Source organism: Anguilla rostrata, chromosome 3 (assembly GCF_018555375.3).
Source record: "Anguilla rostrata isolate EN2019 chromosome 3, ASM1855537v3, whole genome shotgun sequence".
NCBI lineage: Eukaryota > Metazoa > Chordata > Actinopteri > Anguilliformes > Anguillidae > Anguilla > Anguilla rostrata.
In genome coordinates this window covers 50,035,566-50,060,739 of record NC_057935.1, presented here as the reverse complement: position 1 = coordinate 50,060,739, position 25,174 = coordinate 50,035,566, and the positions used below count along the sequence as shown (strand labels likewise).

The 25,174-nt window shown below is 43.4% G+C and overlaps 1 protein-coding gene across 2 annotated transcripts in view; it reads right to left on the bottom strand.

Moving 5' to 3' along the window:
* Positions 1-3,144: 3,144 nt before the first annotated feature.
* Positions 3,145-25,174, bottom strand: part of fat2 (FAT atypical cadherin 2) — a 46,438-nt gene continuing 24,408 nt past the window's right edge. For both annotated transcript variants that reach the window (XM_064328064.1, XM_064328062.1), the window contains exons 13-24: positions 24,031-24,264; positions 21,283-21,672; positions 18,018-18,229; positions 17,296-17,433; positions 16,715-16,858; positions 14,913-15,110; positions 13,481-14,240; positions 13,164-13,327; positions 8,483-8,939; positions 7,589-7,742; positions 6,590-7,122; positions 3,145-5,787 (exon numbers count right to left, since the gene is read on the bottom strand). In XM_064328064.1, coding sequence (XP_064184134.1) covers positions 5,303-5,787; positions 6,590-7,122; positions 7,589-7,742; positions 8,483-8,939; positions 13,164-13,327; positions 13,481-14,240; positions 14,913-15,110; positions 16,715-16,858; positions 17,296-17,433; positions 18,018-18,229; positions 21,283-21,672; positions 24,031-24,264 — 3,869 coding nt within the window. In that variant the 3' untranslated portion in view covers positions 3,145-5,302. The remainder of the gene's footprint in view (positions 5,788-6,589; positions 7,123-7,588; positions 7,743-8,482; positions 8,940-13,163; positions 13,328-13,480; positions 14,241-14,912; positions 15,111-16,714; positions 16,859-17,295; positions 17,434-18,017; positions 18,230-21,282; positions 21,673-24,030; positions 24,265-25,174) is intronic.

The following is a 25,174-nucleotide window of genomic DNA, read 5'->3' as shown; positions in this document are numbered from 1 at the left end:
CTGGTCTGTATAGCAGTCATAAATGCAGCCTATGCTTAGATACTGTACACTTCCAACTCCTCCACGTCCCAGGATTCATTGCAGTGCATGGAAGCTGTTTCCTTGTGTTGTGCTCAGTCTGGGTATCGTATTGGGGAAAATGGCAAGGAAACATTGATCACTGAACAGTGAGTGGAGGGCATTTCTGCTTATTTGCTCTTTTGAGATAACCTTGGGTGTTCAAATGATTGCATTACATTATACACTTGGCTTATTAATACATTATAATTGGCTTATTAATTATTACTGTTTTAGATCTTTCAGCTCATACGATCCTCCTTTTAATAGTCTCATTTCATGTTCGGTAAGTACCATGGCAAGGAAAGAGTCAAATAGGCTAAGTATACAGATAAATTCTAGCTAATACGAAGAACACATAATGCCGAGTATTAGACGAGTCAACCCGCTCAAGCTTGCCATTTATCACGCTAACAATTAACTAATACTTTTATAAATAGCAGCCAACAGAGCAATGAAGACAGACACTAAAAACTGGAACATGTGACGTGACAATGGCTATCTATAGCCTACATATGTCTGCATGGGAACTGTTTAAACATCATTGAAAACTATGAGTTTTGGCCATTTTTCTTTTTTTGCTTTAACAATTTTGTCTTTTCTACATTCTCCCCTGTTTGACATCCAAATGATCATCTTTCCCCACAGTTCCAGGGGACTGAGGCCATTTGGTTGTAGCCCATTTGTCGCCTCATGTGGATGGTTGCAGTTCTTCACCTCTGTGCCCAGGCTCTCTTAATTTCCTAGTGATTATAAGCCACCAGAGTAGCATTGCCACCACATCTGTGACTCAGTTAGGCCCGATCAATTGTGGCGCTTCTTTGCTAATCAGTCCTGTCTCTGGACCCGCACATAGTTAAATTCTGGGAAGCCCACATATCATAGATGCAAAACAACCTCATGTTTTTTTCCAGTTACGTAATTTTGTTTGCCTGACCCTAGCACTTGCATATGTTTCCAGCCCTGTAGAGAATCATAATGCCCTTTCTGTTTAACCAGTAGGCCTAGAAACTCTTTTTTGACATTTTTTACACATAGTTTTTTATTTTGCTCATACTCCCTTAAACCTGTGACCATATTGGTAACACAAGGTTTGAAATGACAACCATGTGCAATGAACAACAAAGACAAAAGCCACGGTCTTTGTTAGATATCATGACTCTCAGTCAGCTGTGTTGCACAGTGGTCTCAGAAATCACTTGCAACACTTGCAGAGTTCACCCTGTCACAAGTCTAATGCTGAGAATCTAAAGTGTTTTGGAATTGTACCAGACAGGAAGGCGCTCAAATCAGAATTCAAAAGAACTGATTCTGTAGCGGCTCCTGGAGATCCAGGGGGCCATTTCAAAGTTTTCCCTCTCTGCACAGTGGGATACTGGATGGCTGGCTGTTAGCATGACAGCATGCATGGTGACACTGGCATTGTAGCCCTCGAGCTGCCTGAATGGTTCAGGAGCAGTACACCTTCCCATTTTCAAACTGCTGTGCGCATCCACGGGCAGCATTTATAAGAGCACAAGAGCACGCGATAAGGACACATAATGACGGCCCATCAGGCCTCATTTATGTACAGGCTAGAGAGTATCCACCATTATGTTAGGCCTGTACATTAGTACCTTCTGGGGCTGTACCTCTGCTCCATGGCCTGGCAAGCAATTCTCCACATTGACAAGTCTCTGTGAAAAGAAGACTATATCATAAAGCTATGGGAATGGTGGTGCACAAAATGTAAAAAATACATAAATATATAAAAAAATATACACCACCTCATAGACGCCTTTTAGAAAGGCAAAGCACCCAGGCAGCAGACACTGTGAGGAAGTGCACGTTATCAATATTTATCATTTAACTTATTACCCTGATTCTGATCCATGCAACATTAAGGCATCAGGGTATATGAAAACATTACCGGTGTTTTTAAACAGTAAGTGCGATATAGCTCAGTCGGTAAGACCGGTTGTCTGGCAGTCGGAGGATTGCCGGTTCAAACCCCGCCCTGGGCATGTCGAAGTGTCCTTGAGCAAGACACCTAACCCCTAACCTCTAACTGCTCTGGCGAATGAGAGGCATCAATTGTAAAGCGCTTTGGATAAAAGCGCTATATAAATGCAGTCCATTTACCATTTACAAGTACTGTCACAGGTGGAGTGCTTTTTCTAAAATGGTTTGAATGTTGCTGCAATAGTGGCCCGCCATGCTTGGAAAGGGAGAGAAAGGGCAAATTGCAAACATTTAAGGTCATCAGCCAGTCTGTTGGACTCCCTGGAGGGTTCAGCTGCACATGCTAAATTGTGTGACTGAGGGAAACGTCATTGGCATTTAAGTAGGAGATACATAAACTTAATTTTTGAACTGCTGTATTTGTATATGTTGCACTTTATTTAAAGTAAAACTGTGTCAGTCCACCAGTGTCTGTGAATAAAACAAATGTTGTCCAGGTAGGAATTTATTTCATTGAAACATTCTTTGCAGTTTCATACAGAGTGAAGTCTAATATACTATGAACTAGACCACTGATTGGGTAAAAAAGGAATTGATTTCAGAGATTAGTTTGAGCACACCAAAACTTTAAAAGTTAAATTCATTTTCAGTGAACACTGCGATATAGTTGCACTCTGCAGGATCAATTTAAACGAAATAGTTATTTGAGTAAGTTTTTATGAATATTGTGAGCGTGTGTGTGTGTGCACATTTGCTTCCATTCATGATGTCTCCTTCCAGTGGACTGAACTGGTATTACAGGTAGAGTGCCTGTTAGACTCCATATGTGCACTTGTTGCAGCTTGCATACAAATTTTTTCATAATATACGTGGCATGTGATATGCACCTGAAAAATAAACCTGTGCTTGGAAATTATTCAACAGGAGGAAAGAATGTTAAATTGTTAAAGAGGTAAATCTGTCTGAATCCACCAGGCTGTGCTGTGTTGTTTATTATGCACATCCTTGGAAGAGTTTAGCAATTGTTGAAATATTAAGCCTAGGTTCAGCAACTCATAATACTAATTAAATCAGAAATGGACCACCTCATGCACCACAACAACGCTGAGTTATAGTACTCTGAACAAAAACACTTCCCTCTTAAAATAATACAAAACAATACTTTTTTTTATTTATGTTATGTACATTTTTGTTTTACAATAAAGAAAATTAATAAAGCAAAGTGACATCATAAGATAATTCTCTCACAGAGAAACAACTATGTTAAACATGGGGCTCACCCACATTGGGAAACACAATACAATATCAGTACATTCAGATGAACTCCCTGGACCAACACGTGCTCTGCATATCTGACCACAGCTTAATTGTGCTTCCCTGTCAGTCCTTCTTCCATGCATAATTCAATGAGATACTGCTTTCAGAAGTTAAAACATCACTACCCCCAACTAACCATAAATAATAAATTGGTCTTCTTTCTACACAAGAAACGCACACATTTCCTTTACATACAGACATGTTTCTAGTAAAAAAAAAGAATTTAAAAAAAGCAAACATCTTATTCACACGCAGTTGTATAATGCAGTAACATCATGCACAAAGAGCAGGCAGGGTCAGCAGAAACAATAAGATGGCAGAAATCCCTCAAGGCAGCCTATTAGGTGTAACAGGTGTAACTGTAAACAATAGCGCGGGGGCAGCGTGCAGGTCATTATTCATAAGTGCTCTCTGTCTGTTTGTTTGGGGGTGGGTATTTCCGCATACTTCATTCCTTGAATTATATGCTGTGTGTGTTTTTTATATATATGTATATACATATAGGCTGGAGCCTATCCCAGAATTCATTGGGAAAGAGGCAGGAATACACTCTAGACTGGTTGGCAATCCGTCGCAGGGTCCACACACCACTCACGCACACATTCATACCTACGTGTGTATACATTGTGTTGTAAAGGTAAAACTGCCAGTTATTCACAAAACAGCATCATTGGCAATGATAATTTTTTCACAACACTAAAACAACGTTCGAATTTTCTTAAGTATCTTTGCAAAACTGAACACCATCTTACTCAGAGATTCACAAGAAGCACATGGCACATTACATGTGGAATGAAAATACTTTTCACATTATGGTATCTATGAAAAAACAGGTACATTCTTCTTAAAGTACATATTATTACACAGATTAAAGTTTTATGTCAACTGAAATGTTATATTTTCCCTTTACTTTTACCTTTACTTATACTTGAGGAGCCAGCCCCCATAATTTCTTTGTTTCTATCCCCAAACAACACACTGCACTTTATACTGCATATTCATAATTTCTTACATATAGCAAGAAATAAAATCTTTATCTTGATATAGAATTTTGGGATCTTATGTGTACTAATACATACGTCTTTGCGTTGGTTACATATTTACAGTTTTTCAATAAAAAGATATATAAGCTTTTTTTATATAGCCACAGTAGTAGCACAACACATATATTTGTGTAGTAGTCTTTGCTTGTATTGCTGGATTGATAAATGGATAAGCAAATGATATTCTTGAATGTGGTCTGGGTTCTGGTCCACTACTAATGTTCTTGGGTGAAAATAATTGCACATGTTTTATCAAATACACTAAAAAAATTTTTTTAAATTATTTATTTTGTTTCATATAGATTCAAACAGACCAACAAGAAAAAACCTATTTTTATTAGCCTAATTATGTTCAGTACTATCTATGATGTGGGTTATTGCAGTGAGAGGATGCATAAATTGTCTCTAAATTTGAATCATTTAAAAATATGGCTCTGTATCAGTCATTCTGCAGTGGTGAAATATGCATGCTTGAGTTTGGCTGTGCAAACTAGACCATTCTTGCATACGACACCTGACAGCCAGTGATTGATTTGTTTCAGGACCACGATACTACGACACCTGCGAATATCAGAGGTGTCTGCCGTCGTTTCAATCAGCATTATGAGCTTGCTTCATGAAGATTTGTTGTCCTTTTAGAGGAGGAAGCTTTGCACGTGGACTGACCCAGACCCTAGTGAGGGTCAGCTTTTTCAAGAATTTATTTTGGCATCCTTATGTCCGATTAATGCCAGAAACAAAAAAACAAACAAAAGCAAAAAATAAAAATTTATTCTGTTTAAAGTCTGCCCCTTTTTGTCTCGGTACTCTGGACCAGTTCTGGCGGCGGGACTCGACGTTGGAAGTTGTTGTGGAAGCTCCTTAGCTCCAGGGTGTCCTTCCAAGAACAATTTTAAAGAAGAAAGCTGCCTGATAGGAGCATCCGGCCCCGGGGCTGTGCGAGCTCAGAACATGACCTCCTCACAGCTGCCGTAGTCGCTCTCCACCATGTCCGACCCCGCGTAGCTGTGGGGCCCCTGCTCCGGGAGGCTGGGGGGCCCCTGGGGAGGGGGGCCGCTGTCCGCGTAGGAGGGCTGGGCCACGCTCAGCCGCATGCTCAGCCGGCGGTAGTTGCCGGCGGAGACGTTGTCCACGCTGCGCGCGTGCTCGACGGGGTAGTAGCTGATGGCCGTGTACTCGTTGGGGCACTGCGGGGCGGGCAGCGGCTGCCCGTCGGGCCCCAGGAAGTCGTCCAGGTTCTGGTTGCTGTAGCAGGGCGGCAGCGGGGCCCGCCGGTCACAGCGGTCCAGGGGGAACGGGAAACCCCCGAAGCGGCCGCTCCGTCGCGGGTCCGGGGGCGGCGCGGGCGAGAACGTGCCTTCCACGATGTCGAACTGAGGGAACTCCTGGACCGTGGGCCGGCCGAAGTAGTCAGGGTCAGCGGGATACACTACACAGCGAGAGACAACATGAAGACCGTCAGTGACCTTTGAACCATTAAGAATGGGCCCCTGGCATCTCTCTAACCCAGTGATCCTCATTCCTGGTGGGCTGCAGGTGTTATCACCCAGATATCAGCAACCAATGCAGACCCAAGAAACAACGTGAGGTGAGTTAACTCTGCAGTCGACTGCTTTAATTGATTTATGCACAGACAAATGACAAAAACCAGCAGAGCCTGCAGCCGGCTTGGACTAAGAATGAAGATCACTGCTCCAACCTGTGAAGCTCTTGCACCAAATACGCAATTTCTCATTTCTCAAAAACACGAGGGTTATCCCTGCGTTACCTTTTTACGCTAAACAAATTTTTACCACAGAGAATGCAAAGAGGTTCAGCGAGTATTATGATATCCGTCCCAACATTGAATTTTATGCAAACTGTCCTGCGCTAAAATGACAGTGATACAGAATGAAAAGAAGTCACGCCGCGAGGAGTGAAGCAATCTTCTGCAGGTATTATAGTCCACGGGCTCGCCATCAAATGTATTGTTTAGAGCATTGTTTAGAAATCATCAATGCGAACGCATGAATACATTCATGAGGAAGAACAGAATCGGGAGAAGAGGGAAATTCTCCGCAGAGGATGAAATGACAAAGTTGTGTCCCTTTATAATCATTCAAGACTCAATCTCGGTCTCATGTTTATCCTTCAGACCTTTTCATTTTTCATCTAAATGAAATGACATTGATGGAAGAGGTGGGGGGAACGGGGGGAGGGGAATGAGAAGAACCGGCGTGCCGCCGACTCACCGTCATAGTCCAGCTCCCAGTTGTTTTTGAGGATCGACTCGTTGTCGGAGCTGGAGGGCGGCGGAGGCGGCAGGTTGGGGGCCACGCTGCACACCACCGGTCCCTGCGCCTTCTGGGCCTGGTTGCCTCCCCGGGACACGAGTTCGGTCTGCCCGCGGGGCTTCAGGGTCCGGAACGGGTCGTGGTCCAGGTCGTTCGCGGTCTCCGCCAGCATGCTCATCTCGATGGCCGACGTTTGCTGCCCGTCTACCATCACCCGCTTGGCCGTGCTGGGCGGGTAGTAGCCATTGGAGTCGCGGGCGGTCGCCTGCTTTTGTTTCTTCCGTTGGACGTACCGCTTACGGATGCAAACAAAGACCCCCACGAGGAACAAGATGCCCAAGGCGCTGGCAGCGATCTCCACAATCTCCAGCATGCCAATGCCCCCAGACACCTGGGGCAAAGGGTCACAGTGCATCAGACCATCCGCAATTTTACAGTCGTAACCATTCGGGCACGGGTTTGGGGAACAAATGTCGATGACGTTTTGACACCTGAGAAGAGAAGGAAAAAAATCTGTCACTACATGCTTGCCTCAGTGATCTCTGCTTAGCATCTCAATAAAGAATATTCTGTAAGTGAGAGCAATGCAGCAGGTGCATAACGCTACAGTAACTCAAGTATGTTACTGCTGTTTAGCTTTGCGACCGTGAAGAAAGATGTGGCCTTAAAAATGCATAATTCAGTTTAGGATTCAGAGAAAAAAGGAAAGCTTTCAGAAGTCATTGCCAATGAAATCAGGCAGCCATCATGCACCCATACACGCTGTACACTTCCGATGGCACTGAGAAAAACAAAAATCAGAAGAACATAACAAGAAATGGTATGCTAGACAATATAATTTGTTTCACATTTATATTATATTATTTTGATACGTTGTCCAAGGTTATGGGAAGATAGAGAGATAAAGAGAAAGAGAGACATTATTTTCACATTGTTGCAAAACACCTAAAGTCCCACCTGCTTCCAGTCGAGTGATCCGGGCAGCTGCAGCTGTAGCCTTGAGCCTTGGGTTGGCACACCCCTCCGTGGGCGCAGGGCTGGGAACTACAGGGGTTGTTGGCCTGCTCACAGTGGAAGCCAAAGTACTGCAGGGTGCAGCTACAGCGGAATTCTGCGTAGCAAGCAGAGGAAAGGACTGTCTGAACCTGCACTCAGTAGGACAGCATCTGAGACACTGGACATGTTGTGTAAATCTGATCATGTAATAAGAAAGTTATACGTATTTCATTATATATGCAAGTTAGACGGGATATGTAAAGAAGGCTGTTTAACTTTTGAAGGGTGTTGAGTTATCATTTTAGCATGGATCACAGACGAACATTACTTTCCTCGGTAGTATTCTTTTTCTTGAAATGAAAAGATACACTTGAAATTAACTCCAAGGGCAGGCTCATTTCAGAGATCCTGGCTTTGATTTTCTCTGCTTCTTTTCAGTATATTTTACTGAGAACTAAACTTTTCCAAAGCATTCAACACGGATTACAGCAAAAACAGGCACATATCCTGCAGTCTCATTCAAAACCTTCTCTTTTTCCTCCTTTGTGATGCTCCTGGAATTCCTGTGTGCATGTGAAGTTTCACCACAATATCATCCTTGTACAATCTTTTCATTTGGACTCCACTCAGAGAGTGATAATGAAGCAGTGCAAGGTGAAATAAGTACACCATGCAATGGCACAGGAAGCAGTGTCCACTATCTATTCAGACAAAGAAACTGCATTCCTCTTTCCTGATTTTAGCCTTACCCTCGACCCCATCCTTCCACCCTCCCATCCATAGCCTCAAAGTCCCATTTGTACCCCAGCTTTTAAAACGAGTGACATCAACACATCACCCATCCTGGGAGCTCACCTCCATTTGAGTTCTCCACACACGTCCCGCCATTCTGGCAGGGGTGGTCGGCACACCTCTCGATTTGGGAGCAGCACTGGTACAGCCCGAACACCCTCCTGTCCCCGGCCTGCGATTCGAGGCCCCGCTCGCCCACTCCCTCCGTTCCCCTCACGGCCTCCCCGTTGAACTCCACCTCGTCCAGGCAGCCGCGGAACCCCGGCGGGCGGCCCTCTCCGTGGGGGGCCCACGGGGCGGCGAACGTCAGCGCCCCGCCGGGGCGGGTCATCCGGCAGGGCTCGGCCAGGGTGACCGCGTTCGGGCGGGCCCGGTCCAGGGTCAGCTTCAGCTCGGTGCCCCTGAGCTCCAGCAGGACGTGGTGCCAGTGTCCGTCCGACACGGGCCCGGCCTGCGCCCGCAGCATGCCCGGGGGCTCGTTCTCGCAGCCGTACCTGAACCTGAGCTCCCCGCCGACGACCTGAAATGACACGGAGGATGAGCGCTGAGAATGCCGAGTACTCCTCTGCCTGCTGCCTCTTAGATCACGTCCTCCGTGGCTGTCGTACGGCAGGTCATGGAGTTTCGCAGAAGCAATGGAGGTCTTAGGGAGGTCAGTCTTTATCTTCGCCGCTCCTGCTAATCACTGGATCTGAAGAGATGGTATTTTGCCAAGCGGCTGACAAAGCGAGCGGCAACATCAACACGTTGAATCCCGCACCGAAGTCATGCAGGATTCTTTCTCTTTTTCTAGAAGGTGGAGGAATGCATTCTGGCGAGCCATTTCAAATTAAAAGCGAACTCCATGGCCGGAGGCAGTTTTCTTTCTCAAAGAACCGCTATTGGAATGCGAGATCGGTTTACACTGATCACATTAGCATGTGACCTGCAAGTGCTGCCATTTCAGCACTTTGCGTTTAAATAATGCAGTATTTCTGCCTTTGATATATGTGCATGCTTCCTTTATATATCAGTTTCCTCTCCTATGCATTAAAAATGCATGGTGTGTGTGTGTATCTTAAATTTACAAGCGAAACACAAATGTATGGGGGTGCATTATTGATGGCAACCTGCTTCACATTTAATTGCTGCTGCAGAATCTTCTGAGAGTTGCTGAGAGTAAACTAGCACAAGGGCCCACTCCTGTGATCCTATCAGTATTGAGAACTGAACCAAGACTTTCATGCCTTCTGATCCATGGGTTTATATTTGATGTGGTTTCTTCAGTCTACTTTTGAGTTTTTGAATATTAACTTTTCGTTAATACTTTGGCCTATGTTGCTGCCACCAGAGTCAAAAATGTTAGTTATTTTGTTCCAGCTCTATGACACCTGACTTTCTGATTTGGCTTTCAATTATGAACCTCAACCTTATGAAGTTAGCAAGCACTTTATGTGTGAACATATTCCTTTATTCATAATTTCATGCCTGTATTAAGTTATATCTGTAGATTATTTTGTAGCTACACTTTAGTGCGATAACAAAGCATCCAATGTGCGCATACCATGTGAGATCATGATTGTTTCCCTGTTTGTTGAAATCACATTACTTTAGTATTCTCCATAGTAATGTGGGAGGGTGTAAGGCTTGGTATACCAACATAATTAATGTTACCAACCACCTAGCCAGCAGCCATACCACTCTGTAACTTTCTGATGCATAATGGCCAAAGCTAAGCAGGTTTGGAATTGTGCAGTAAGTACTTGAACAGGATGAGTTCTGGGTTTAAGCTGCTGACAGTGGTGTAGAAGAGCCCTTAGGGGTGGGTTTTTCACAGGAAAAAGCAGAATATCAATGACCAGATAAAGCGATGAGCACAGTGTACTGTAGGAGACTAGTTCATTAGGAGGAGGCAGTAAACCAAGTTCCTCAGCCTCCCTAGAAAGAGGTCAGAAATCACCCAACACAGGCAGCACTGGGCCTGTGGGCGCCAATCCAAAAAAAATCCTCTCATATTTGGCCTTCAGGTTGTTCATGCATGTTTAGGTGCTATGATACACTTGAGGGCAATTAAACCTAGTGGACATTTTTATTTTTATTTTTCAAAATTTCAAGGTATTTCAATCACTATTATTATATAATGCCGTATTTCAGCTCTTGGGGCCCGTCTCTCTCTCTCTCTGATTATGGGGGATCAGGAATTCTGACATTTTTATTTTCAGTTGAGCAATTTATGCAGCATACTCACAAAAATGACAATTTAATCACCCAAATTAGCAGCAGAAATCAGCAGAAAAATCAATGGGCCAGGAAGGAGCGGTAGAAACAGCAATCAAAAGCCTCCTCATCTGCTTACACTGAATGCACTTCAAGAATGAGCTTTGGATGAGCTCCAAAATGTTTGGGACAAAGACATTTTTTTCTGGATTTGGCTCTGTAGTCCACACTTTTAGATTTTTAATCAAACGATTCACATGTGGTTAATGTGCATGAGACAGTATAATTGTGTTTAAACAATTTTAGTTTAAACTGAAAATATCTCTTTAGAAAAAGATAAAGCTGGTCATGTCTGGAACAAAGTCCCCGTACTCCTAAAATAAACAGTGAACACAGTGCACAGGGAAAACAGACTTGCATGCCAAGAGAGATGGCCCTGATGTACATTAATTCATGCTTAGAAGAAAGCTAACTATCTCCCACCAATGTGTCATCCGTGGCTGATAACAGCAGTAAAGGGCATCTGCTCCACTGTTAGTATCACATCCGAAATCTTGTTCCCTTTAATGACATTAGATTTTAGCTGTCAGCGTTCATAAATACCATACTTCTGTACTGACAAGTTCCCCTTGGTCTCCTATCAATCTTATTGATGAAGATGGACATAATTGTCATGTCAAAGGTAATTACTTAAACGATGTGAACTCGAGAGGACGAGAAAACAACTGGCTTGCGAAAAGGTCTGAGTTAATTTTTATTCTGTAAGTTTGTGATGGGCGTGAGACCCAGCTTCCCCTCTGGTATGGAATGTTGATGCGATTTGCGAGCTGATAAGAATTTGTCAAGGGGCACTGGAGCAAAGCTCTCCAGGGAAATGCACACTTGGTGTTGTGCATCTCAATGTGTTCCACAAAGAGGAACAAGCGTGATATGTAAATTAATTCCAGGATGGTTTGTGGTTAACAATTCCTTTTGAAACCATTTGCTGACAATATAATGGACCAGGGTGCCGAGATACCAAACCAAGAGCAAATAGGCTGACAGAAAGGAAAATCCTGGCTTTTGACGTTTTTAGTTTTTTTTTTTTTTTTTTCAAATCCAGCATTCTATGAAGTTCTTTTTCTAATCTAGACACAAATGAGGAACCTATTGCGGGTACTCATGCATGCATTTGCAGAGCAAGTGAGGGTTTATCTGGGACTTATGATGAGCAATGCTTATGTTTGTAAAAATGTATCAAGCTCCTTTAAAAATCACTACTTTATGTGGTAGACGTCACAGTAGTACCTTCATATACCTTAATCTCAAAGTGGCGGTGTGAATATATAATCTACCTGGAAAAATAGGGGATAAATATTCTTGAAAGATGTGATGCTGCTTCAACAAGAATTGAAGGGAAGGACAGTGAATAAACAGCACTGCCATAACACAGCTCTTAAAAAACTGATCGATTAGATGATATGGCAGCAGCAGTAATAATGTGATAACTGCAGCATCCCTAGCATCCTAATGCTCTTTTATGGGATTAGAAGAAGTTTGAAATCGGAAATCATGCAGTCAAAATATGCATGTAAGTGCAGTAACTCTCCAGACTAAACTTTTATTGGGAGGTGGGTAGTTTTATGACAGTTTTGAGAGCGGTCTCCTCGGTTGTTCAACAACAGCTGCTGGAAGGGAGCCCACAGACAGGCGCTTCTCTACACAGGCCTTCACGGCGTGAGAACTGGGCGTTGTTGAAAGAGATTTGCACGATCACAAAGCACGGTCGACTGCACCTTGGCGACTGCGAGAGAGGAAGATATCTAACAGTAACTGCAATCGGCTGCTGTGGTTTGTTGAAAGATTGCTCTGTGGTTATCACTTAGGGCTGCACTCTTAAACCATGAAATGTCAGGTATTTTCCACATTTTTCACTGGCAACAACTTTTTTTTTTTTTGTTTCAAGAAACTTGAGAGGGAAAGACAAACACTTGTCAAAAGCACACAAGGCCATTTCCAAAGAAAAGAAAGGTGAAAACACACTCTAGGAGGTGTTGATGAAGGAACAATAGCATTCCAAGCCAGTACTCCATCAACAATGAAAACAATTGCCTTTAACTAGCCACAGTGTTAAGTTTTCCCTGCAGCAGGTATCTGGGGAAAGAGAACAACTGATGGAATAGTATCAGCTGGAAGCCTTCAAGGGATACAAAAGATTCAAACCTGGAACTTGTTCTAATAAGAAATAAAATGATTTTGTGTATCATTGTCCCTTTGTCCTAGCATTGAACATGTGGAAGTCCTTTGAGGAAAGCATTGTGTGAATTGTAACCAGTGTTAAAGTAAAAAAATGATTAAAATATAAGGTTCTGACGAAAATACAGCATAAACAGAATTCTAACAAGATCCTCATACATATGAACCAAATTCATCATTGAAAAGGCTTAAGGAGGGGAGTAACATTAGTAAGTAGGTAAAGAAGATTTTTCACTGGTTAAAAGACTCTTAAGTCATCTATTCTCCCCAGTTTAAGTGAATGTGTCATGTGGTGGATGAGCATGGGCAGTACCTCCAGGGATCCCCAGTCAGTCCCATTAGTGGACATGACCAGGCCGTGCTCCTGAAACGTCTTCATTCGCAGAGACAGCTGGAAGTCCTGCTCCCCCTGCTTCTCCGCATCTGCCTGGTACAGGAACTTGAGATATCCGTTCCCGTCAAATTTCACAGCTGATTCTGAAACACAGAGCTTTGATTCAGAAAGTCCACATTTCACCATGATACTTTTCAAATAAACCTTGTTAAGAAGGTAAAAGCACACGATAGTTACCTGTAACTAAGAAAACATACATTTTTTTTCATTTCAGAACGAGATCAGAAAGGGCGTACCATTACAAAAGCAGGCGCTCTCCCAGGTGTGTCGCGGGGTGATGAAACCGGTCCTAGCTGAGGTGTAGTGGGACACCCACTCGTCTGTGACGCGGACCGTGTTCCTGCAGCCCCTGGGGGGGCAGTCCACACCCACGCAGCTCTCCTGGCGCACCCTCGTGACGCTGATGCCCATGTCGTTCTCCATGACCCTGGCGAGCTGGCTGGCCAGCAGAGGCTCCGCATTCTTCGACACCAGCAGCACCTCCAGGTCTGAGGAACCGGGCTCCTGCTGCAAGCTGGCGACGTGAAGCCCCGCCCCCAGGCTGCGCTGCATCGCCCTCCAGTGGTCGGTCACAAACTCCTCGGGCGTCAGGCCTGCCAGCTGTAGGGTGACGCCCCGGTCCAGGTCCTGCTGCGTGGCCCCCCACACGTGGACCCGCACGCCCGCCCAGGCGCTGAACTTCCCGTCGGACACGCTGACGTTCAGGAAGTACAGGCCCGGCTCCAGAGCGCGCTGCGCCACGATCTTCCCGTCCGTTGGGTCCACGGAGAACCGGACGCTGTCCTGGGAATCCAGGCCCAGCTTGTAGGAGAGCACGTCGTGGAGGTCCTGGTCTGTTGCGTGGAGCTTGCCGATGACCCTGCTGGAGAAGGCCCCGTCTGTGGTGGTGATGAACACGTCCAGAGGCACCACTGTAGGGGGATATTTGCTCTGCTCCGTGACATTGATTCTCACCACACATATGGAGGAGAGTGGGGGGTGGCCACTGTCCGTCACCTGCCATGAACAAGAAGGTATGATGACAATTAGGTCACACTTTGGCACACATCAGGTGCTAGGCTGATGGAAAATCTAAGCAAATGGGAAAGAAGCCTGCACACATTTAGGCCGCAGCATTGAGAGTTCTATTAATATGAAAATGCCTGGAGCTGAAATTCTTTTGACAAAATTCTGTTCCCATAATATTAACAATATTTGCAGGAGGGATACTGTTCACTGCTGTGGAAATGTGATCAGCTGTGAATGTACCATTCATGAATGCAACATGTTTCACACGGCTCTGTTTATTCATGAAATAATGGAGTCTTGATATTGCAGGACAAAGTGTGGATTGTTCAAAGAGATGTGAGTGCCAGAGCAGGTTTTAAACACAGATCCTATAATCGCTGGTATACTTCATTTGATGTCTTATTTGCTTAGTGAACATACACTGTTCCACTTACTCGTATGTTTGTAAAGTGCCTCGCTCGAGGGCATGCGGCAATGTCCTGGCTGCAATCCAAAGTAATGACTCCCAGGGCTTTAAGCATCGTATGACACCCCCAACCTGCTCTATAAAACCCTCAAGCTAAACATCCACAGAGACACAAGGTTTTTACGTGAAGTCAATATATGACTCCCTCTGTCTGTAAAAGAGATTTCAAGGGAGTGGTTTAGGGTCTGCGGCACCTGGATTTTCAGCAGGTGTTGGGCCTTAGTCCTCTTCCTGAGGGGGCCAGCGATGGACAGCAGTCCCCCCTGGTCTATGTGGAAGCGCTTGTCCTCGTTCCCAGACAGGATGTGGAAGGAGAAGGGAGGGCCGTTCCGGGGGGTGTCACGGTCTGTCACGGTGAGCTGGAGAATGCTGCTGCCCACCGGTTCTCCCTCCTGAAAGACAACGCAAGGACACAGGCCACCAGGGCACAATTACAGGCTTCCGTGTTAAACCAGCTTCAAACTGACAGCACCGCCCTCGTAAAACAGGCACTGTTAGCCCACGCTTAATCGTCTAGGGCGGAAAACGGAGCCAGCGCGCAAGGAGAAAATGAACCCCAGGAGCAGCGTGCTTTTTGTCGGAAATGCGAAGCTTGGCTGCATTCCGCACGAGCACCGATTAGATTATATGGTGCGAATGAAAATCACCGCGTGACTCAGATCATTTTTATTCAGAGCCACCTGAGCGTTTCACAGCATCTCCGGTGCGAATCCGCAGTGCGGTATGGCATCCTAATAAAAACTAACGGATTGCACGTATATTGTGCTCTCACAATCTAAAACCGGGCGATGTGAATTTCTAGCACCTGCCTGGTTGATGCACGTCTACCACCAACCTAAAGTACCACCTTCCCCGGGCTTCCTGTTTTACTGTTCATTAAATCTTTTGAGAGCACTTGGGGAGTGGACGCGCTTTAAAATGATATAAGAGTATTGACGTTTGTAGGGATACAATACGGATCCATTGGTGGGGCCGCTGTTAAAACCAGCCTTTTCACTTTGATTGGATTGGAAAACCACACGTAAGGGTCGGTAAGAGAGCGAGGTCCTAATTATGGGAGCAACAGGGATCTTGACATTTAGATTCCACATCACTTTGGCAGTAGGATGGGAGAAAAACATCTTTGAGGAATCAACGTTTCCTGATAATTAGATTGATCTGAAAATACAAAATACAACAGCAAGGATAAAAACGGGAAAATAAAATTATTCCTGTTTTATATTTAACAATCTTCAAAAAATATTGCTATTATTGCTGCTATTGTTAAGCATCATCATCATATCTTTCAACAGTAACAGCATCATCACGTTCATTATCTGTCAAGGCTTTTTGAGAACATAAACCCAGGATTTAAAGATCAAAAGTGTGCTTCACCCTTGATGAGAAGCATCCTTTTTTTTACAATAAAAGGGGCTTCTGTTCAAACAAGAGTAAAAAAAAAACATGTCGTGTGGCTGCGCTTTGAAAGGCTGTGAGAGCAGAAGAGGAAAAGGAGAGCAGCTTATTTAACTCCGGCCGTCTGGCCTTGTGCTTCAGTTCGGCACAATGAGCGCAGCTTGCTTCTGATCACCACATTTAAGCTGACACGACCGTAAAGCGTAATTGAAACAGAGTGCTGCATTGGCAGACTTAAACCTAATAGTGTCTGACCACGATGGCCTCGCCAAATGGCCCCCGTGCACAGAGCCTCACAGACATCTTAGGTGGAGGTAAATGGGCTGTAAAAAGTATTTCCAAGTCAGCAGAGCTGGACCCATAATTAGAAGAGATGAATCACCCCTGACATCAAAGGAGTAAACAACCAGTCAGAATACTATAGTAGACAGGTAGGAGGAGAGAAAAAAATCCATCGCTGTATTAGATCTTGGCAATAGTTTTTAGTTTTTTTTTTTAGTTCTCAATCAGTTCTACCGGAGCCACTGCCTCATACGCGGTCTGATAAAGCCGTGGCCTGTAGTCTGGCTGTGGAAGCTCGTGGAGGTGTGGGCCGCAGTACCTGAAGGACCACGCTGTGGTTGTTCTTAGAGAACACGGGTGGGTTGTCGTTGACGTCAGACACAGTCACGGTGACCTGCACGGCGGTCGACAAAGGGGGGTGACCCGAGTCCGCAGCTTGCACGGTTAAAGAGTAGTGAGTCACCTGGGGAGGTAAGAAACACATTTCCAGTGGATTAGTCTGCACTTGAACTGAACTGAACTTAGTCCAGGTTGAAAGGCTTTATGCTACTTTGAGCTAACAAAAAAATTGCAAAATCTATCTATTTTTTATAAGCACATATAGAAGCTCGGAAAGTGGGCAGGGGAGATTTATATATATATATATCCTTGATATATCTTTATCTATTTTTTGATTATATGTCTTAGTTTTATTTCTGTTAATTGAATGATAATTAAGAGGGGAGCAGAGGGGCAATGACTCACGTATAATACAATTAAGCAATGTGTGTTAATCAAGCACAAACACAAATTAGACATTGAAAACAAACACGGGGTGAATGTATAGCCCCAAGAGACATGACCTCCGCCCCCTCCACCAACCCAGCCTGGTGTATGTGCCTGCCAAAATTGGGCTCTCACCTTCTCCCGGTCCAGCCTGCGGATCGCTCTGATCTCCCCACTGCGGGGATCGATGCTGAATTGCCGCTCTGGGTCGCCGCTCACGATGGAGTACCGGACGAGGTTGTTCAACGGTCCGTCGAGGTCATCGGCAGACACCTTGCAGTGTGGAAAGGGCAAAGAGCGCATGTGAGCGGACACAGGTTTTTCTCTCTACCCGAAGAGACTCTCTGTCCCCATCTCCCTTTTTGTCCCAATTCCTAAGAAGAATTTCAATTTGGTTGTACCACAATTGCATTTGTTCATTGCAGTCAGTTTGCATTTGTCAAGTAACAGTTACAATGCATTTTTAAAGTAAGCATTCTCTTGTGTCAATGTTCTCAAGGGGAAAAAATAGAAGTTGTTGAGTAACTATAAGTCACTACTGGTATATAACTCAGGTGTAATAGTTTTTGTATTGTCATATTTGTCATTTCTTTATAAATGATCTACTGAAAGCTGTTCAAATCCCTTTGGACCTTATGACCTTATTTTTAGCACACATCATGACACTACAGATACAAAGCAAATCAGACTTCAACACCTAATCCTGTCCCATTCACATTATTCAGTGCGTCCCCACAAATGTATTCAAGCTCGGATATGAGTGTGCAAGTCGGTTCTGGCGTCATTACAGAGCCCGCTCGGTTCGAAACGCTATCATGTTTGGCGCAGTGACGGTTGAGCGGAGCTGTCAGTGGTACCTGCATCACTGTGTCTCCAGGCGAGATATCCTCCGAGATTTCCTTGCTGTAGTCTCCCAGGCTGAAGGCAGGCGCGTTGTCATTGATGTCTGTGATGTTGATAATCACCATGGCGATGTCGCTGAGAGAAGACTTGCCTCTCGCCCCCTCCACTGACAGGTAGTACTCGCGGCAATGCTCAAAGTCCAGGGACCCGTTCACGTACAGCGCACCTGCGTCACAGAAAAACACTCTATTACCCTGTGCAGAAGGGGCCCAGGGGCTGTCAGGACTGATTTGTTGAGTTGCCCCCAAAAAAAAATGGCCTTGAGAAATGCATGCCAGTTCTCAACATGTTCTGTTTCCAAAAAGACCATAAATCTGTTCAATGACCTTCCAGAGAAACAAACCACTGTTTGACGTTGCTTTTGCAACATCACCTGAAATATCACCTGGAAGTTCTAACTCATGTTAACCGTACAAGGATGAGTTCCTGTGCCTCTGGCAATAAATGGGTTAAATCCCCTCGCACAGTGACAAAGACGGTGTAATCTTTCCGTAAGCCGGTGGGATGAGATGCATCCACATTTGGCTGGCACCTAAGCCAAAGCAAACAGTCTCCAGCTCTGGATACAGTCAGAGCCTTGTTAAGCAAATTTAAACACATGCATTGGTAATTGCACAGTTACAGCATTAAAGGCGGTAAAAAATATATATAAACCATAATTATACCTCACACAACATTTGAAATTCTAATGATGCAGAGGAATGCTCGGGGAGAACACCCTTTGTCTGTTTTTTTCCCAGCTGATTTAAATCTTAGGTCAAGCTCAGTGCATAAAGCAAACTAAGAGCGGGCCAAGATAGCTGAGAGCAACTTCCAAAAGACAATTATAACTCAACAGGATAAAAGGCAGCTGCCGTTGCGGTATTTACTCTTGCTGCTGGTAGTTGTGTACTGACAAAATCACGAAACAGCCATCTCTTTCAACTAATTACAGGCCTTAGATTCGTGCGTCAGTAATGTGTCATAAGCTAGTTCCCCACCTGCGATATAAAACAATTGAACAGGCCAGGTTAAGCAGAGGGCAATGTGAAATAGGCTTTTCATTTCCCGCAATTGGTTACAGAGAACTTGCATATGCTGTTGCACAGAGAAAATGTGCAACAGCATATGCAAGTTCCCAGGCAGCCTGCACACTATAAAACAGGATGGCACATAAACAAATCTAACTGCATTCCTCAATTCCACACAGCCCCCTAGGCTTCAACAGGTACAGAACTGCTTGGGGGAAGATGATGGTTTTTGTGTTTGATATTCAGACCGTAACTGAGTTAGATACTTTTCCCAGAGAGTCCCCCCTCCCCTCCCACTGCAGACGTCGGCTGCCTCTTAACAGTCTTAACAGGCTAAATCTGTCATTCCTTTAAATTCTGTCAGCAAAAAGTGTTTGCCTTCTCCATGCAATGCCCCAGCTTACTCACACATGAGCATGCGTGAATGCCAAGAAAGCAGACTCTCTAACCCCACTGATAAATACTTAGTTGAACTTCTTTGATTTCCATTGACGAGGGCACTTCAGATTGGCTTTATGAACATCAACTGACATAACAGCTGATACTTTTAGCTCCTTACTAATCTGTTATACCTGTTAAACATACAGCTGGTTTAATTGTGCAAAGGAGATAACACTAACAATAGAAGTTACTGATGCAAAGATCAGGCGAAAACGTAATCAATGATAACTTGGAAATACAGTCACAATCACACAATCATACTGCACAGGCAGCATTACAGGATTCTGTCAATGAGTTCACAGATACAGTATGATGATGGTGGATTGCAAAAGTTTACCACGAATGTAGGCAAATGGCGCTCGGATAGCTGTGCCCATTACTCACAATAATTGAACCACTACAGTATTCAAGATAGAGACAAGCCCAAAAAGATGTAAAACTGTGACATCTACTGGGAGAAAGAGGGAAGACCACTGTGTTTGTTCTATACTTATTCCGTGAAACTAGGAGTACCGAGATAAAATGAAATTCATGTTGCAAAATACATTTGTGATGGACTGCATTTTTTGTGGATCTGTCTAGTGAACTATACAAACTTGGCCAATTTGATTAGACAGAAACAGAAATCAAAAAATGTTACTTTGCAGTATGTTATGAAAAAAAATGCAAGATTAGCAGGTCTGGCCTACAAGCAGGTTATGGTCTGAGAAAGTGAAATAAATCACGTACTGAAGATACACAAAACGTTCACTTCATTCAACCATAGAAAACGTATGACTTGTTATCGTTATTTTGTCAGTTTGTTATTTTAAAACTCACTGCCAATACATCAAGTAAGACACCAAATAATGCAATTACAATCAAACACACACAGTGTTGAGAAGAACTGATTTCCTCATTGGTAATGTAAACAGGGGGAAAATTCTGAATGGTTTTAAAGAACAGCTTTTGGCACAAACAAGTTTGTGGTATGCTCAGTGCACATGGCAGCACATTGCACAGATCATCACTTGATTTCCTCCACAAGCCCCCTAATTATTTAGGAAAAACAACCATTGTGTGGGAAATTGTTTGTCAGCTTATAAATAAATCGCCTCGATCCAATGTGAAACTCCTGCTGAGCGGTGGGGTGGATTGGGGGGGGAGGTTGTGCAGATAATTCTCTGGGAGCTGCAGTGAGCAGAGAAACCAAATCTCAACATGAGGGCGGCTGGCTTGCAGACATGTCAGCACAAGTGCATGAGTCATTAAATGCGCTTATGTCCTTACATAGAAGTCATTGTGATAGCAAGGAACCAGAGATGGGCCTAAGACTGAAACCTTGGGAAGAAAAAATTTGATCAGGTTCATCGGAACCTTAACAAATTACAAAAAAATGAATTATCATACCAAAAAATAGAAATTCGATAGTTTGTATGCTATCGCACACATAATAATTAATTCCACATTTTCAGCTTCAGCATAAGATTATTTTAAGCTTTAAAAACCAAGAATGAACTGTCACAAGTGTATCTCCAATACATTTTTGGTTTGCAGCATAAAAATCACTATTACAAGCGTATCTGGAAGTCTTGTTTAAGAATTTCAGAAACGCTAGCTAGTAAATATGTTTTACTTTCCCAACAAAATAACTGTATACGTCTTAGTTTCATAACTCAACAAGGCAGTAGGTACAGTGCTTGTGCTTTTAAAGAAAGCATTAAACCATAAAACGCAAATAAAGATGAGCTTGTCGATAATTCAAATGAAAAAAGTATTTTGGCCTTACCGGTTTCAGTATCAATTTCAAACTTTCCATGCTCGTTGCCAGAGATTATGTCATATGTAATTGGCACGTTGTCGGTTGCATCTTTGGCCAGGGCAGACACACTCAGGATCTCGGTCCCGACCGCGGTGGACTCTGGGATCTGGGCGGTGTATTCGTTGCTCAGAAAGACCGGCTGGTAGTCCTTGAGGTCCACCACAGACACGGTCACCGTGGCAATGGAGGACCGACGATGAGGGAGCCCCCGGTCGGTGGCTTGGACCTTTAGCTCAAACCTGGACTGGGGTTCGTCAGACAGAGACCTCTCCAGACGCAGGATTCCAGAGAACTCATCCAGGGAGAAATACCGGCTGTCAGGACCCAGCAGGGAATACACTACCTCTGAGTTTATACCTGCAGCAGAAGAATATCACAGAACACCTGTAAGTTATGCTTCAAATAATATATAAAACATCCCCCAGGAAAAAGGCTTTGCATGTAGCTTTTCTTTTGTGTTAGTCTGTTGGAATTAGTGTTTTATAATTTAGTTAATGAATATGATTGATGACTGGACTTACAATACAAGAGTGTGTTTTTACAAATGCTATATGTACACATAGTACGCACACACACATACACACGCCATAATGTTTGAGACAAAGATATTTTTTTGTTGATTTGGCTCTGTACTCTACAATTTTAGATTTGTAATGTTGATTTGTAATTTGATCACATCTGATCAAAGTACACAATCTCAGCTTTTATATAAAGGCATTTTTACAAAATTTGGTTTTTCCATGTAGAAATTTCAGCACTTCTTATAAATAGACTCTCCATTTCAGGACATCATAAAGTTTGGGACAAATGGCGTCACAGGCGTTTCTGTTTAGTCAGCTGTGTTCAGTTGCTTTCCTAGTGTAGGAATACAAGAGCTTTAAGTGTCTATTTTTTATTCTAGCCTTTTGATTGCCTTTGGAGTTGGTTATTGACATAACATAACATAACATAACATAATGACGAGAACAGGCCATTCAGCCCAAGAATGTTTGCCATTTTCCTGAATAAATGGTACCATCCGCTCTGATAACCTACAGACTAAATTGTATGTAACACCAAATCAAGCCTGGTCTTGAAAATCCCCAGAGTTTCTGCCTCTACTATGTGACCTGACAGACTATTCCACATATTGACTACTCTGTGTGAAAAAATTCTTCCTAATGTCTGTACGGAATTTACCTTTTGCTAATTTCCATTTATGTCCCCTTGTTCTCTTGTAGTTCACTTTGTTGATTCCCTTTATGAATTTAAGTCCTAAGCCTTTCCTCTTAGCTTAGTTTTACAACTCATGTCCTTGTGTTGACAAATAATAACAGATGTCAAAGGTAATCAAAAGGCTAGAATCAAAAGTAGATACTGAAAGTGCTCTTATACCTGCACTAAGGAAGCAATTTAACACACCTGGCTAATCAGTGAAGCCATTTGTCCCAACCATTATGGTGCCCTGAAATGGGGGGGCACCATAATGGTTGGAACAATTGCAGCACCGTTTATTTATAAACGGTGCTGCAATTTCTACACGATGAATCCAAAATGTTTAATAACACCCCGTCGCATTCGGTCCGCCAGAGAAGCGGATTGGTCCTGGCAACTCCGACTGTTGGAGGGAGCACATGCACCTGGGTTGCCTTAACTAATAAGCCCAGGTGCTTAAAGGTGTGTTGTTCTCCACAGTTCAGGGCCAAGACCAGGAGCACACACAGTGCGCGTGAGTCTGGTTGAGTTTCGTCTGTCCCATAAATAAGACAGAGAAATATTACATTACATTACATTACAGGCATTTGGCAGACGCTCTTATCCAGAGCGACGTACAACAAAGTGTGTAACCATAATCAATAAATAAACTGGTCAGCTGAAAAGCAAATTGTTTAATTACAAATCTAAAATTGTGGAGTACAGTACCAAATCAACAAAAAAATGTCTTTATCACAAATATTATGTCACTCACTGTACACGTACACACAAATTCAATAAATATTGAACTAAGGCAATCAATATTTTCTTAGACAATGACCATTGCGCAGACAATTGTTGATGCAGGCACTTTAATAGTATAACAGTACAGAAATGTAAGAAATCTGCAGACTGGGAAAAAAAAATAATAAGTGAGGAGAAAGACGTGAGCAAAAACATGTTCCAGCAAATCCAGACTACTCTCGGCTCTGTCCCTCCCTAATACCTCCCTCCTCCCTACACAAGATCAAACAGACAGCACCTACACATTAAGATCTGCTAAAAGAACATATCTGAGCTGTTAGACAGCAAGGATTGTGTGACTTTCAATGACGACATTCTTTAGTTGATTAGTGCTTCTCGCCAATCTATTGTTCAGTGGTGCTTGTGGTCATAAGTACATGTTTTTCAACAGATTTGGATATGCAAGTCCAAAGAAGTTGCTGCAGTATATTGTCTGTTTCATTTTTACTCAGGTCTGTTCAGGTTTGATTACATTACAGGCATTTAGCAGATGCTGTTATCCAGAGCCACTTACACAACTTTTTACATAGCATTTACATTGTATCCATTTATACAGCTAGATGAAGCAATGCAGGATAAGTACCTTGCTCAAGGGTACAACGGCAGTGTCCTCCCTGGGAATCAAACCTGTGACCTTTAGTTTGCAAGACCAGCACCTTACCCATTATACTACACTGAGCACACACTTATACTGACCACTGAGCAGAGGTGACCAAGTCACAAGTGCATGTAACATACCCGTATCTGGGTCCTTGGCGTAAATGACAGCAATGGGAGTCCTCACGGTGGTGTTGTCAAAAACGGTCACATCATAATGGTTGGTGGAGAATCTGGGTGGGTTGTCATTTATGTCTTGGATCATCAGAAGTACATCAGCCTGGCAGGAGCGGCCTCCACCATCAGTGGCTTTGGCTACCAGGTCATACTCAACCTCCTTTTCACGGTCCAACACAGCCAGGGTGAACAGCTCTCCTGTTATAAACACACACACACACACACACACACACACAAACGCATACAAAATGAGTAGTGAGACTTTGTTTTAATAATGGATATGCTTTTTTCTCTCAATCATGATTATTTCTGCAGGGGTCACAAGTTTAAACAAGTCACAAGTACTGAAACTCAGCGGTTGTGCAACCACAGCATTTCAGCTTCTCTGATTGGGGCAGGAAGTCAACATGTAGAGATCTGCAAGCTAACTCTAAATTAGTCATTCTTAATTTGGAAAAAAAAAGAAAAGTTACTGCGCAAATGTCACTCGAAATGCATTTCCATCGGAAAAAATATCAAAAAAGAAGCTGTTTAGGACTTTTATCTGCGCCCTTTCTCTGTTATTTCTCAGAGCCATTTCCAACTGTAAAAACGTATTCAAAACAGTTATCTTCTTCACCACGCATGGTAACATTATGTGACTATCAGTATTTTCAAAGCCAATGCCAAAAAAATTTATGCAGAAAAATACTGGACAAAGAAATACATGTTCAAGCTGATTATAAAATTTCCAACAGTAAGATACATTAGGCTACTCAATTAGGCAGGTATGGACTAATACATACTGGAAGGTGTAATTATTATTATTACTTGTTTAAATAAAATTCTTATAATTCTCCAATTTCCATAGTCACGGCAATGCGATATGCTAACACAGGTAATGTTGTGGCTCATATCAGGCATGACCAACAATAATGAACCATGATGGATGGTCAGATATGATAAACAATAATAAGAATGATTGATGAGGAAATAGGAAATACCTATGACAGGAAGAAAATCTGAAAACATGCAAGGGAGAGTCAGGGTCTTTCTCAACAGGATGCGTCCATTCCTTTGTTATCTGTTTAGAGGAATGGAGATTCTATCTCGCCCTAAAAACAAATAA